The following is a 14,728-nucleotide window of genomic DNA, read 5'->3' as shown; positions in this document are numbered from 1 at the left end:
AGGGCAATTTAGCATGGCCAATCCACCTAACCTGCACATCTTTGGATTCATCTAATTTATTCCTTACACTCTGTGCATTAGTTTGTAGAACTATTACTTGGGCTATACCCTCAACCTGCCCCTCAGCACTGATGCTTTACTCACTTGTTTATTATTTTCCTCTTTTGGTTTAACCAGTATACTCACCATAGTTATTTTTTTTAAATTTAGAGTACACAATTATTTTTCCAATTAAGGGGCAATTTAGCATGGCCAATTCACGTACCCTGCACACCTTTTTGGATTGTGGGAGAGACCCACGCAGATACAGGGAGAATGTGCAAACTCCACATGGACAGTGACCCGCAGCCGGGATCAAACCAGGGTCCCCGGTGCCATAAGGCAGCAATACTAACCACTGCACCACCGTGCCGCCCTTATACTTCTTGTCATTTTGCCATTGGCTGCAGTTCCTGAACTTAGGTTGCAGACTATTTCTTTACTCTCTATCCTGCTACTTGTTTTTGGAACTGTATTGACTTCCTGCTCCCCAGAGTCTACCAAATAAGTTCAGGCCAGACTGGAGGGTCGTGGTGTTGTGATCTCACTTAAAGAGGTGTATCAGTCGCAGCATCTGGGTTACAATGAACATTCATCTTCTGAAAGCCCTTGTGACAGTGAAAGCTGCACCATCAAGAAGAGCGACGAGGCTCCAATAAAAGTGTTTGAAATGAAAGGACTCAAACGGATATTCCGTGTGTCCCGGACGGCAAAGTGGACGAATGAGTGGGTGATGGAGAAAGCTGGTGTTCAGAGGAACCTGTTTGAGGCAGTGATATCGAGGAAGCTCACGGATTTTGGAAATGTGTTGTGAATAGGGAGTGTTTGGAAAAAGAGGTAGTGCCAGGCAAAACACCTGGGAACCATGTACAAGGAAGGTCCAAGATGACCTGGGTGGATAGTATCAGAATGTGGACTGGCCTCTCGATGGGACAGGCAGTGAGAGCAGTGGAGAAATCAGTGGAGAAAGATTTTCGAGAGAGTGGCCAATCCACGGAACGAGGATGGATGAAAGACAAGACAAGACACCTGTGGTGGTTGGAAAAAGACTATTTACTAAACCGGATAACATTAATGTACTACATCTGCCTTTCCAGATCATTGCAGTGGAAATGTGCTCTTACTCAAAGAGTATCAGTCCACTGGAGTGACAATTGGAAGCCCGACCAGTCCAGAGGGATACCCTCCGACCTCCCACTTCACCCACTGTCAGAATGAACGTGGTTCAGTCCTGGATGTGATTAACAGCAGCAAAATCAGCAGAATCCAACCCCTCTAATTACTTGTGAACTCGCTGGTGTCTCTGCAGATGGGATGCATTTCTGAATCCTATCCCACACACGGGGCAGATAAATGGCTTCTCGTCAGTGTGAACTCGCTGGTGTGTCAGCAAGTTGGATGAATTGGTAAATCCCTTCCCACACACGGAGCAGCTGAATGGTCTTTCCCCAGTGTGAACTCGCTGGTGTGTCAGCAGGTTGGATAAAATAGTAAATCCCTTCCCACAGACAGAGCAGGTGAATGGTCTCTCCCCAGTGTGAGTACGTCGATGAGTTTCCAGCTCAGATGGGAAAGTGAATCCCTTCCCACAATCTCCACATTTCCATGGTTTCCTCATGGTGCTGGTGTCTGTGTCTCGGTGCTTTTCTAGTCACACTGATGGTAAAATGGCTTAGTGACTCTGTCAGATCTTGATGTGAAGTTTGGTTTGAGATTTCTTACTGAAAATCCTCCGCTTTAATATTCTATTAAAGGAGATAAGAAATGTCATCGAGTCAATACAGCTCACAAATTCAGAACAGACAATTCTAGTTGCTGTGAAACATGCTTTTCTATCTCATTCCCCAAAAGCTGTAACGTTCCACCCCCTGCTCTGAATATATTTAATGATGCAGCCTCCACTGTTGTCTGGGGAAGAGAATTGCAAAGACTAACCACCCTAAGAGGGAAGACATTTCTCCTCATTCACCTTAGGAAGCTAGCCATTCGAAAGAAACCTATTGAATTTTAACCCGGTGTTGTAAAACATCTTACTCTGCCCACCCCAGTCCAACTCCACATCATGGAAAGAGGGCGCCCGTAAATCGCACCTTTCAATTACTCAAACATTTTCTCTCCTGGTCACCGGGACCCTGAAGCCTCGTCCAATCGGCTGCTCCGCAAAAATTGCCGCGCATGCGCTCCGCTCCCCGTTGAGCGGAGATGGCGGCGCTGGAACTGGGCCTTTTCCCGGATAGAAGCTCCGCAGCTGCAAACTCGGGACATGCAGGATCTGATTCCGGCCGTGGGGCCTATGCCGGGTGTTTATGAAGCCTCCGTTCCCTCTCTCCTCCGACCCACAGCTCCAGTACTCACTCCGCCCCACCGACTCTAACCCACCACAAAAGCCCTCCCGCGCTGGTAGGGCTCCGAAGAAAGTGATAATGCGCATGCTCCAGATACAGTCCCGACTGCACATACACCGGAGACACCACTGCGCCTGCTCACTGGCCTCCTGTGGAGTGAATAGGGCACATTCACAACCGCAGGGAATGGTGGGTAATAGTCCTACCATTCAAATCACAAACACTCAACAAAATAACTTTGTTACGATTTGAGGTTAATTAATTAAAAATCTCAAATTGTGAATTGATGATCTGCTATGTTCCATTTCTCAGTGTTCTCTTGTGTGACCACGCTGAGGCGTTCAAGCTTCTATGCGGTTTCCTCTCTTACCTCCTCTCGTGGTACTTACTCTGGCTGGGTTCAATCGCGCCGTCACTGGTCCCTCTCTCTTTCTCGCTCTATTCCTGATACTGAATATTCAGTGTTTCACAGAATGATACTGCACAAATGGAAGTCGTTTGGCCCATTATACCTGTACTGGCTCTTTGGAAGATCTCTCCATTGAATCCCACAGCCCTGCTGGCAGAGTCAGAACAATGTACATTGATTTTTACATAGAATTTACAGTGCAGAAGGAGGCCATTCGGCCCATCGAGTCTGCACCGGCTCTTGGAAAGAGCACCCTACCCAAGGTCCACACCTCCACCCTATCCCCATGACCCAGTAACCCCACCCAACACTAAGGGCAATTTTGGACACTAAGGACAATTTAGCATGGCCAATCCACCTAACTTGCACATCTTTGGGCTGTGGGAGGAAACCGGAGCACCAGGAGGAAACCCACGCACATACGGGGAGGATGTGCAGACTCTGCACAGACAGTGACCCAAGCCGGAATCGAACCTGGGACCCTGGAGCTGTGAAGCAATTGTGCTATCCACAATGCTACCGTGCTGCCCATCTGTATATCTGCTGTTGTAATTCGGGATCTTAAAAGAAAAGGTTTTCCAATTGGATAGTTCATAGTCACATTCACCCCTGTGGAAAAAAATGATTTGCCCATTTTTTTTTAGAATACCCAATTCATTTTTTCAATTAACGGACAATTTAGCGTGGCCAATCAACCTACCCTGCACATCTTTAGGTTGTGGGGGCGAAACCCATGCAAATACGGGGAGAATGTGCAAACTCCACACGGCCAGTGACCCAGAGCCAGGATCGAACCTGGGACCTTGGTGCCATGAGGCAGCAGTGCTAACCACTGCACCACCGTGCTGTCCATTTGTCCATTTATTCAGCAGATGTTAAGTGCCCACTGGTTAGTTTGTACATAGAGTACCTGATAGCGTGTAATTGAATAATTCTACAGACCCCACAAACCACAGTGATATTGTTAAGAAAGCGAAAATCCCCGGCGTGATAGAGTAGGTGAATTATGGGGTTAAAAAATAAAGGCATGGATATCCTGCAACTTCACAATTATTATTTGGCTGGGTTGTTGCCGTATGAAAGAGCCCCACCACTAGACCTGTTAAAGCCACATTACTGTTGGAATACACTGGGGTTTGTGAATGGGTCTGAGTTTTATGAACAATATCCGGATCAGTCTGGTGCTGTGCAATTGATTTACAATGACAGCTGTATTATCCTTATCAAATACCCATCACAACATTTAGCCTATAAATCTAAGGACATCATCATTATTATTGCCCTTGAAACTGTTGACAGAATCAACCACAATTCTGAAAGCTCCATTAGTTGTAACATTCTCATTGAAAACATACTTATCTAGCAAAAAACACAAAGCTTCTCCACAGTAGAAAGGAAACCACTCACCCACCAATCCAAACTCTGAATGATTTTGGATGTTGCTGGTAATTGTCCAGAACAAATTGCTTTTTGTCAGGTGAAGGTACATCAGCAGCAGGAGTTGTGAAGAGGGTGACGGTCATAACCAGGCAGACTTGAGAATTCGCTATTGTCACTCCAGATGAAATGATCAATCGAACACCAAGTCACTTCAACGTATACTTTATTTCACGGCCGGGGCCAAGATGCTATATCAGTAACAGCTACAGCACTCAGTCAGTCTTCAAACATTATACAGCAGGTTATATACAGCATCAGGGACAGCCCCTTTGGTTCCCAAAATTGGGAGGCCTCACTTGTGACATTCTGTTGCTCTCAGCTAAGTTATAATTATCTTTAGAATGAGGAACCCATTCCCAACTGCATCCTGTTATTGCAAACTCTCCAGTGCAAAAACAGAAGTGATTCCCCTCGAAAGTCACGTACACAGTTACAAAGCTTTGACACTCCAGTTTACACAAAGCTCTATTTGACATTCCATTTCCCATAAAGCTCTATTCCTCTTGAGCCAAACTCTCATTCCCCCCTTTTATCATTTCATGATAACTTCTTCTAATCCATAGCCACTTGTCTCATTCTCTCCCATTCTATCTGCACTTCTATCATTTTCCTACGTATCTCTGCACCTTCTTTCACATCCATGAGCTCTTCAAGGCTCACTTCATGTTGCTGTACTAACTGTTGGGAAATTACTACTGCACCAACACTTTTACACAAGCATTTCATTAGGAAGCTAAGCATGATTATTACAAGTATTACAACTACCAGGATTATTAATCCATGCACTAGGTAAGACCCCCATGATCCGTCAAACAACCAATCTAACCACCCATCTCTTGATGTTTCATGCAGTTTCTTAATCTCTTTGCGGATATGATCCATGAGGTGGGTGATGTTCTCCGAACGATCGGGGATGTAGTTGCAACATTCCGAACCGATCACGGCACATGTCCCACCTTTGTTTGCAAAGAGGTAATCGAGGACGATTCGGTTTTGTAGGGCTACGGTTCTTATTGCCACCATTTCATTGTTTATCTCAGTCAATGCTGCAGTGGTGTCGTTTGCTACCTCTTCCAGGATTTTTGCTACCTTCCTTATTTCCTTTAATGCAAGAGCTACCCCGATAGGGGGAAGCAGGATCCCAAAGTATCGCTGCGTTTCAGTTATTGCTCTCTTTTCTCGCTTCATCATTTGGTAATGGTCGCCTAAATTGGCGAGGTGGTGTATAAAGGGGACTACATACCCCAGATAACAGGATCCCGTCCAATTCTCTGGCAGCCAGGGATATGCCTTGTGGCCACAAATAAAGTACGTCCCATTGTATGAAGTGAGTTTGTCCACGTCAAACCCTTCAGCCATCAGGGAGTACTTGAAGGTACCTGTCCCGTTAGCGTATGGGACGTCTAGTGTACACCCATAAAACTGAGGAGACGTATTTACGGGATAGACCTTGGATATGTTGGCCACTACAAATTTGTGCTTGCATCGACTAGCACCTTTGAATATTCCTTTAACCACATTCCTTACTAAACATATTATTCCCAGTGGTCTTCCCATGTTGGTGGTATTAGTGAGGGTAAGAAACGGAGGCTGGTGGGATTGGTCATAACTTGGTTGGTACCACATCTCAAAGGTGTTCACTGGATAGCCCCCCTCTTTCCAAGGTCTTGGGGATATGGGGAGAAACGATAAACTGGAAGCTGCCCCACCCTCTAGGTGTCTTACCATAGATGCAATTCTTATAGTCCTCGGGCATTGACGAGTACCATTCTGGTAAATATGCCATTCTACTGTTTCTGACAGGTTCAGAGGAACAGGTCTGAGGGGGATCCCTCCCTTAGCATGGGTCGGGATATGTGTACATACCCAGCAACCAGAAACATTCATATCCTTTGCGTACACATATGACATATACAAATAAGTGTTCACATGCAATTCCCGTTTAGCCCAGGATGGTTGCTTCTGAAAGTCACATTGTAACGGCATTGTTCTGTTTTTGTGCCTGCATTCATAATCCATTTGTAGGCATGTTGGTCGCAGGATAGGCGATGCCGGTGTGTCGTATCCAAGGGCCGGTTTTGACCCTGGCGCAGGAACTGAGCCGAACATCGATCAACGGGCATCATGGTCCATGATCTCCTTTGCGCGCCCCGACTGGCACAATGCAGGGTGTCCCCTTGGCAAAGATGGCGAGGGCTCCTCCGCTGGGGCTCACAGACCTTTCGTCTAGTTTCCCCTTCCAGGATTATGAGGCCAACCAAGGTCAGAGCGACGAGAACGATATTCATGACTGTAGTTCAACTTTATCGTTCCCCTAGAACTTAAGACAAAGAGTTATAATTCCTACGATATTTTTACACTCTTACAATGATGAATGTGAATCCAAGCATTCCGGCCTTCCACTTTCACAGCCGTGGGGGTGGTCAGGAGAACCTGAAACGGTCCCTCCCATCGTGGCTCCAGCCCTTTCCGAACCCAGTTCCGGATCATAACGTACTCGCCGCGGTTAATAGTGACAGTACTGGACAAGGGGGGTACATCCCCACCGGGCCGCTCGGACCCGTGAGTGGACACCTTTTAAAACCTTTGTCAGAGCTCTAACGTAATTGGCTATTTCCGTGGTCATGTGGTGAAAGTTGACATCTTTTGGCTTGTCTTGATCCCAGGGAGTGTGAAAAGGCCTTCCGTACAATATCTCAGCAGGGCTTAATCGAGTTTTTCCTGCTGGTGTAGCGCGAATTTGAAAAAGGGCAATGGGCAATAGCTTGAGCCAGGTAGTGCCTGTCTCAGCCTGTAATTTGGCTAGTTTGGTTTTCAATGTCTGGTTGTCACGCTCCACCATTCCTGCTGCTTGTGGCCTATATGCACAGTGCAACTGTTGTTTTATGCCCAGCTGAGCACAAAATTCTTTGTTAATCTGTCCCACAAAATGGGGGCCATTGTCTGAACTTAGCCGATACGGGATCCCAAACCTGGGAACAATTTCCCACATCAAGACCTTCACCACTGTGGCGGCTTTGCTGTCCACGGTGGGGTAGGCTTCTATCCATTTACTAAATACATCAACGATAACTAACACATGCTTATAACATTGACATCTTTCCAACTCAATGTAGTCCATCTGGGGGGTCTCAAAGGGACCTTCTGGTAACGGGGTTCTTCCCATTTCACAGGGTATTGCTTTTCCAGGGTTATACTGCTGGCATACCAGGCAACGGCTGCTAATATTTTGTGCTATATCTTGCAGTCTCGGATGCCACCATGTTTTGAGCAGCACATCACCTGTTGCACGTGCATCACAATGAGTTGCAAAGTGAACACACTCGGTGATCCAGGCTGCTAATATGTCGGGCATACAAGTTTGCCCTGCTGGGGTGACCCACAATTTGTTTACAGGATCATAACAACATCCTAATTCTTGCCACAATCGTTTTACACAGCCAGGAGCGTCCTCCTGTAATTGAATGACGTCAGTGATGGTCGGCATTGGCTTTTCAGAGGGAGACTGACTTTTCAACGTTTTTAGTCTGACTCATCATTTTGGGCACCACCACGTCTTTTAGTCGAGAGGCCTCTTTGGCTTGGTGGTCCGCCTGCCGGTTGCCCACGTCCACCAAAGTTTTACCAGTTGTGTGGGCTGCACATTTTATCACTGCTATTTGTTTAGGGAGCATTAAGGCCTGTAACAATTGGGTGACTAACTGCTTATGAGATATCTGAGTGCCCGCGGAGGTAAGGAATCCCCTGTTCTTCCATAATTGTCCAAAATCGTGCGTAACTCCAAAGGCATACCTGGAGTCTGTGTAAATATTTATGGTTTTTTCTTCCCCAATACACATGCTCGAATAAGTGCAAAGAGTTCACCCTGCTGAGCAGAAAAGGGCGTTTCAAATGCTGCTGCTTCTAGAGTTTCTCCCTGTTAACTATTGCGTAACTGGACAGCCTATCCCCCCTTTCACCGACGGGTGCACTTCCATCGGTGAATAAGGTCATGTCCGCCTCGGGGATAGGAGCGTCGGTGAGATCATCACGTACGGACGCGTCCTCACGTAAGAGTGTGAGGCAGTCATGAGTCGGGTGGGGACTGTCAAGGGGCGGATCAGAAAGAAAACTGGCCGGGTTAATAGTTGTGCAGTGACGGAACTGGAGTTTCGGGTTATTGAGAAGATAAATTTCATATTTATTCTGCCGGGCCATGGTTAAATGCTGAGTTTGGAGCTGGCCGAGCAGGGCCATGACAGAGTGGGAGCTACAGATCACGATGTCCTGCTGCAGGGTAAGATTGGCCGCTGATTGGAGACTGTTATAAATAGAGGCCAGAATTTGAGTACAAGCGGGGTACCCGAGTGCCACCCGGTCAAGTTTAGACGAATAATAGGCAACAGGACGATGGCGGTCCCCGTGTTTCTGGGTAAGGACAGCGGTTGCACAGCCGGATAAAACAGGACAATAAAGCTGAAAGGGCCTGTCGTATAGGGGGCGGCCCGGTGCTGGTGCCCGCATTAAGGCGTCTTTAAGCCGCCCAAAGGCTCCCCGAGCCTCCGGGCTGAACTGAAAGATTCCTGGATTATTGGTGAAAGGGGTAGTAAGCGAGTGTCGAGGGCTATGTTAGGGATCCACTGTCGACAATAATTTACCATGCCGAGCCATCGTCGGACGTCCTTGGCCGTGGAGGGGTCTGGAAAGTGGCGGGTGGGGTGCACACGGCTGGGCGATAAGGCTCGCGCATCGGCAGACAAAAGGATGCCTAAGAACTTGACGGTGGGCTGGGCAACTAATTCTTTGGCGGGAGAGACCACATATCCTAGGGTAGAGATAATTCATCAACTGGGCTGTATCCTCTTTGCAACTTCTTTCCGATGGGCTAGCCACTAGTAGATCATCGACATATTGTACCAGCGTTGAGCCGCCTTTCAACTCCAATGGCTGGAGCTGCTGCCGGAGGCAACGGGAAAAGAGAGTGGGCGAGTGTATAAAGCCCTGTGGTAGCCGGGTCCAAGTAAACTGCTGATTTTGATATGTAAAAGCAAAAAGGTATTGGCTCGCAGTATTCGGGGTCAGTACTGGAAGGGGTTATTTTGTATAAAGTTGGTCCTCCCTCGGCCTCTTCCCCTTTGTCTTCCTCTATATCCCCCCTTTGGGTTCTGATAGCAGTCACGAGCCCAATGCCCCTGACGGCCACAGCTGTAACAAGCGGTATTTGCGGGGGCGGGTCAGTTGCCTGTCCGGGAGGGAAATTTGCCGAGTAAGGCATTGGTGCCGAATATGGTTGTGGCGGTGGGTGGTGCTGGGGCTGTTGTCTGTACGGGGAGGAGGGAGTTCCATAAGGAGGGGGCAGTGGTCCTCCTTGTTATGGTCTGTTGCTGGCCGCCCAGGGTGGAGGTACATAAAACTGAGACTCCATGAGGTACACAACGGGGTCTGAGGGTGGGGTTGGAGTCTTTTGGGCGTATTCAGTCTTCACTTTAACTGACGGCTTGGATTGGTCACAGGCAGACCCGTTGTGCCAATAGTATTTTACTGCGCGGGCCATTTGGGTCGGGGTATTATCGGACCAGTCCATATTGTTGGTTTTGACTGCGTCTGAAACTTGAGTGGGCAGGCAACTTAGTAACATAGCACAGTATTGGGGAGAGTTACCTCCTGCCTGGTAGTTGCCGTCCCCTCCTTGGTTTTTATAGACTTCTTCAAAGCACTCCAGGAACGCTTCAGCTCCCTCATTTTTCCGTGGCCTTGTGTCCATTACTTTAGAAATGTCTATTAGCTTCTGTAAGGTGGTAGACAGAGCACTGTAGATAGCGGTTTGCTGGTCACCATCTTGGGCATGCACAGCCTGTAAGGCATCTATAGTGGGTGCCGCGGCTCCTGTCTGCTGTCCCAGATGGTTGAGAAAGCGAGTATGCTCTTCTGGGCGCAGAACCTGGCGTACCAGGGCCCATAGATCCCTGGTCTCGGCGCTATAAACTTGCACAGTAGTTCGGAGGAAATCGACAAAGGCTGCCGGAGACTGTTTGCGGTCGGGAACCCGAGTAAGGATTGCCATTATCTTATTAGGCTTCCAAGGCTGATATATACCAATCTGTGCCGGAATATTCAAGGGGGGGTTCGCGGGATTAGAGGCAGGGTTAGGCACTTGCCGAACAGGGTATTGGGCTGGTGGGTAATCGTCATCATAATCGGGGAAATCAACCTCCGGCGCCCCTTCATTCCACGGGTCTTTGGTTTGGGGGAATTGAGCTCGAGTATGGGATCTTGTACGAGTGGCTGGTCCTCTTTGATCGACAGGGGGAGGCGGTGGTGGAAAAGGCGCATCGGGTAGGATGGGAATAGGCACCGTTGGCGGGGGTGGTACTGGTGCTGCGGGAACTGGTGCCGAGATCGGCACTGTTACGGGGGCCACGGGCGGGGACTGTGGAACGGGGACCGGTATTACGGCAACAGGAACAATCGGGACAGGAACCGGTCCCATTGCCACAGGGGCATAGTAAGGTTGAGGCGGGGGTGCAGTCGGCTGCCTCCTTCCCACTGGCCAATTTTCTAAATCGCTCTCGTCGTCTCCCTCGGTTAAGGCAAGGCCGGCCATTTGTCCGCACGGACTGGGTTGTGGTGGTTTAGACCTAGGAGATCGGGCCCGTTTCTTGTGGGCACACTCCTTCTTTAAGACCTCAGCGGTCTTAACAATCCCGTCAACTCTATTCCCAATTTTAGAGCATTCGCTTGCCAGCAGACGCGTCTTTTAATTTTTGGCAGTACTCTCGCCATAGGACAATCATTTTTTTTGCCGTAGAACTACGGTTATGCTGCCAAATAAGTTGTTGTGCCTCGAGAACAGTGGACAAATCCTTTGGTCCTCCTAGGGGCCATTGTCCTTTTCCTAAGATCTTATGTAATTCTCCGGAGAGCTGTCGTAATTGTTTGGAATGTTCCGGATACTGCTCGCAAAGAGTCTGAAGCGCACATCCACTATCAGAGGTGCTATCCAGAGTATTACCCATTGTCTCCTATCCTCGGATGATCCTTGTGGTTACCGACTTAATTTTGATCGTGATCCTACATCGCTTATTCAATCAAGAATTTAAACGGGGTTATCCTGCCCCGTTACCCAATCAGGAGGCTTAGTCAAATTGTTCTAGTGTTCCGACAGGGCACTCAATGGTCAAACCCTGTTTATTGTGAAGTTTAAGGCATCATCCGCACCTGGTGAGAAGTACTATAATTTAGACGGAGTTCTCCGTTCTCAAGACACGGGTTGACAATCACTTGTTTTAATGCCAACCTTTTATCGCGAAGGTATTTAAGCAACCAGAAGGATCATCATTCCCTACGTATCTCTTTTGGGCCGAGGGTCTCCTACCCTCGCACACGGGTTTCCAACCCCAGAATTCGAAGAGAACTCTAACCTCTTACGGGACTCCAACCCTTCCTGTAACAGGTTCGCCGGACTGACCTGGATCTCGTAAGAGTCTCTTCAGAAACAGACAGCAGGACCTGGTTGCACTTGGTACAGCGGAGGGGGAAACCAAAGTGGTAACAAGGGTACTCACATTTGGGGGCCCAATCCCTCCTCGGCGTCCGGGCACGATCAGTCAGTTACGCCGTCTGTCTCCAGCGAGGCTCCTTGAGATCCCACCGCTGCCATCAAATGAGAGTTCGCTATTGTCAGTCCGGATGAAATGATCAATCGAACACCAAGTCACTTCAACGTATACTTTATTTCACGGCCGGGACCAAGATGCTATATCAGTAACAGCTACAGCACTCAGTCAGTCTTCAAACATTATACAGCAGGTTATATACAGCATCAGGGACAGCCCCTTTGGTTCCCAAAATTGGGAGGCCTCACTTGTGACATTCTGTTGCTCTCAGCTAAGTTATAATTATCTTTAGAATGAGGAACCCATTCTCAACTGCATCCTGTTATTGCAAACTCTCTAGTGCAAAAGCAGACGCGATTCATCTCGAAAGTCACGTACACAGTTACAAAGCTTTGACACTCCAGTTTACACAAAGCTCTTATTTGACATTCCATTTCCCATCAAGCTCTATTCCTCTTGAGCCAAACTCTCAGCTGGTTTGCGTGATGGACTAGGCTACATTCACAACCTTTTGTAGTTTCCTGCAGTCTTGGGTAGAGCAGGCTCCAGACCAAGCTGCGATACAACCAGAAAGAATGCTTTCTATGGTGCATCTGTAGAAGTTGGTGAGGGTTGTAGCCGACATGCCAAATTTCCTCAGTCTTCTGAGAAAGTAGAGTCGATGGTGGGCTTTCTTAACTATAGAGTCGGCATGGGGGGGGGGGACCAAGACAGGCTGTTGGTGATCTGTACACCTAAAAACTTGAAGCTCTCAACCCTTTCTACTTCGTTCCTGAATATTAGTGGTTGCCTGTCACCCGCCACACTATTTAATGTAGTTTCCCAGTGCACCTGAGACAACTTGCCCCTCAGACCCTGATAGTTTTCTTCTGGAGAAGCACCAAGATAAATTAAACAAAGGAACCATCTAACCACCACAGCCCATCTTCATGGCAATGTGGCATGATTTTGGGGTTGCCAAACAAAAATGTTAATGAAACATCTTCTAACCTCCAAACACCCTTTCACTATTTGATCCATGTGAAACCAAATATTTGCAAGAAGGCTCAGAGAGAATCAGACCATTGGAGACAAAGCCATGAGACCGGCCAGTCCAGCAGAAAGAAACTCTCTGACCATCCCGATTGACCAACAGAATGAACAAAATGCAGTCCTGGATGTAATTGAGAACAGAAACAATAACAGCAGAATCCACTCCCTGCAATCTGTTGTGAACTTGTTGGTGCCTCAGGAAGTGCGATGAATTACAAAATTCCTTCGCACATTGAGAGCAGGTGAACGGCCTCTCCCCAGTATGAACTCCCTGGTGTGACTGCAGACGGCATAACCGAGTGAATCGCGCAAATAGAGGTAAACATCTTTGAGTTATGTGGGTGACACCCTCGCAGACACTTGGAGAACAGGGGTGACATTCTCCGACACCCCCGCCGGGTCGGAGAATCGCCGGGGGCTGGCGTGAATCCCGCCCCCGCCGGTTGCTGAAGTCTCCGGCACTGGAGATTCGGCGGGGGCGGGTATCGCGCCGCGCCGGTTGGCGGGCCCCCCCGCTTGATTCTCCGGCCCGGATGGGCCTAGGTCCTGCTGCTAAAATGCCTGTCCCGCCGGCGTAGATTAAACCACCTACCTTACCGGCGGGACAAGGCGGCGCGGGCGGTCTCTGGGGTCCTGGGGGTGGAGGGGGGGGGGCGCGGGGCGATCTGGCCCCGGGGGGTGCCCCCACGGTGGCCTGGCCCGCAATCGGGGCCCACCGATCCGTGGGCGGGCCTGTGCCGTGGGGGCACTCTTTCCCTTCCGCCTCCGCCACAGTCTCCACCATGGCGGAGGCGGAAGAGAATCCCTCCACTGCGCATGCGCGGGAATGCCGTCAGCGGCCGCTGACGCTCCTGCGCATGCGCCGCCCGGAGATGTCATTTCCGCGCCAGCTGGCGGGGTACCAAAGGCCTTTTCCGCCAGCTGGCGGGGCGGAAATTTGTCCGGCGCCGACCTAGCCGCTCAATGTTGGGGCTCGGCCCCCAAAGATGCGGAGCATTCCGCACCTTTGGGGCGGCGCGATGCCCGTCTGATTTGCGCCATTTTGGGCGCCAGTCGGCGGACATCGCACTGTTTCCGGAGAGTTTCGCCCCTGGTCTCCACATGGACAGTGACCTGGGGCCAGGATTGAACACTGGTCCTCAGCTCTGTGAGACCACAGTGCGAACCACTGCATTACCTAACAGTTTAGATGAGGGAACAAAATGCAATATCTCCAAATTTGCAGATGACACAAGTTGCTTGGGTGGTTGAGCTGTGAGCAGGTTGCAGAGATCCTTCAGTGTGATTTGGACAAGTTGAGTGAGTGGGCAAACGAATGGCAGATACAGTATAATTTGGAGAAATGCAAGGTTATCCAGTTTGGTAGCAAAACAAGAAGGCAGACTATTATCTGAATTGTCATAAATTAGGAGAGGGAAATGTGCAACAAGACCTGGGTATCCTTGTACACCAGTCGATGAAGGTAAGTATGCAGCGACAGCCAGCAGTAAAGAAGGCAAATGGTATGTTTGCCTTCATTGTGAGCAGATTCGAGTACAGGAGCAGGAATATCTTGCTGCAATTATACAGGGCCTTGGCGAGGCTGTACCTGGAATACTGCGTGCAGTTTTGGTCTCCTTATCTGTAGGAGGATGTTCTTGCTCTAGAGGGAGCTCAGCGAAGGTTTACCAGACTGATTCCTGGGATGGTGGGACTGACGTATGAGAGATTGAATCAGTTAGGATTGTATTCGCTGGGGTTCAGAAGAATGGGGGATCTCTTAGAAACCTATAATATTCTAACAGGACTTGACCGGGTAGATGCAGGAAAGATTTTCCCAATGGCGGGAGTGTACAGAACCAGAGGTCGCAGTCTCAGGATACGGGGAG

The 14,728-nt window shown here is 49.0% G+C and overlaps 2 protein-coding genes and 1 long non-coding RNA gene across 4 annotated transcripts in view; 1 reads left to right on the top strand and 2 right to left on the bottom strand.

The window, feature by feature from the left end:
• LOC140419270 (uncharacterized) overlaps positions 1-14,728 on the top strand; it is a 229,738-nt gene that overhangs the window by 199,492 nt on the left and 15,518 nt on the right. The gene's annotated exons all lie outside the window — the stretch shown is intronic.
• Positions 1,075-2,561, bottom strand: LOC140419279 (uncharacterized). The gene is made up of 2 exons (XR_011945668.1): positions 2,130-2,561; positions 1,075-1,784 (listed from the first exon to the last, which is right to left on the bottom strand). It is a non-coding gene; the product is annotated as an uncharacterized lncRNA (long non-coding RNA).
• LOC140419263 (syncytin-2-like) lies at positions 4,380-13,375 on the bottom strand. 2 transcript variants are annotated; one of them, XM_072503095.1, is made up of 2 exons: positions 11,778-13,375; positions 4,380-6,553 (listed from the first exon to the last, which is right to left on the bottom strand). In XM_072503095.1, the coding sequence occupies exon 2, from the start codon at positions 6,340-6,342 to the stop codon at positions 4,786-4,788; it is 1,557 nt and encodes a 518-aa protein (XP_072359196.1). In that variant the 5' UTR covers positions 6,343-6,553; positions 11,778-13,375; the 3' UTR covers positions 4,380-4,785. The 2 variants fall into 2 exon arrangements, with proteins under 2 accessions (XP_072359196.1, XP_072359195.1); XM_072503094.1 differs by lacking the exon at positions 11,778-13,375 and adding an exon at positions 8,026-8,207.

Source organism: Scyliorhinus torazame, chromosome 5, assembly GCF_047496885.1.
Source record: "Scyliorhinus torazame isolate Kashiwa2021f chromosome 5, sScyTor2.1, whole genome shotgun sequence".
Lineage (NCBI taxonomy): Eukaryota > Metazoa > Chordata > Chondrichthyes > Carcharhiniformes > Scyliorhinidae > Scyliorhinus > Scyliorhinus torazame.
Note: the sequence above shows the minus strand (reverse complement) of the source record. Positions and strands in the feature narration are given on the sequence as shown.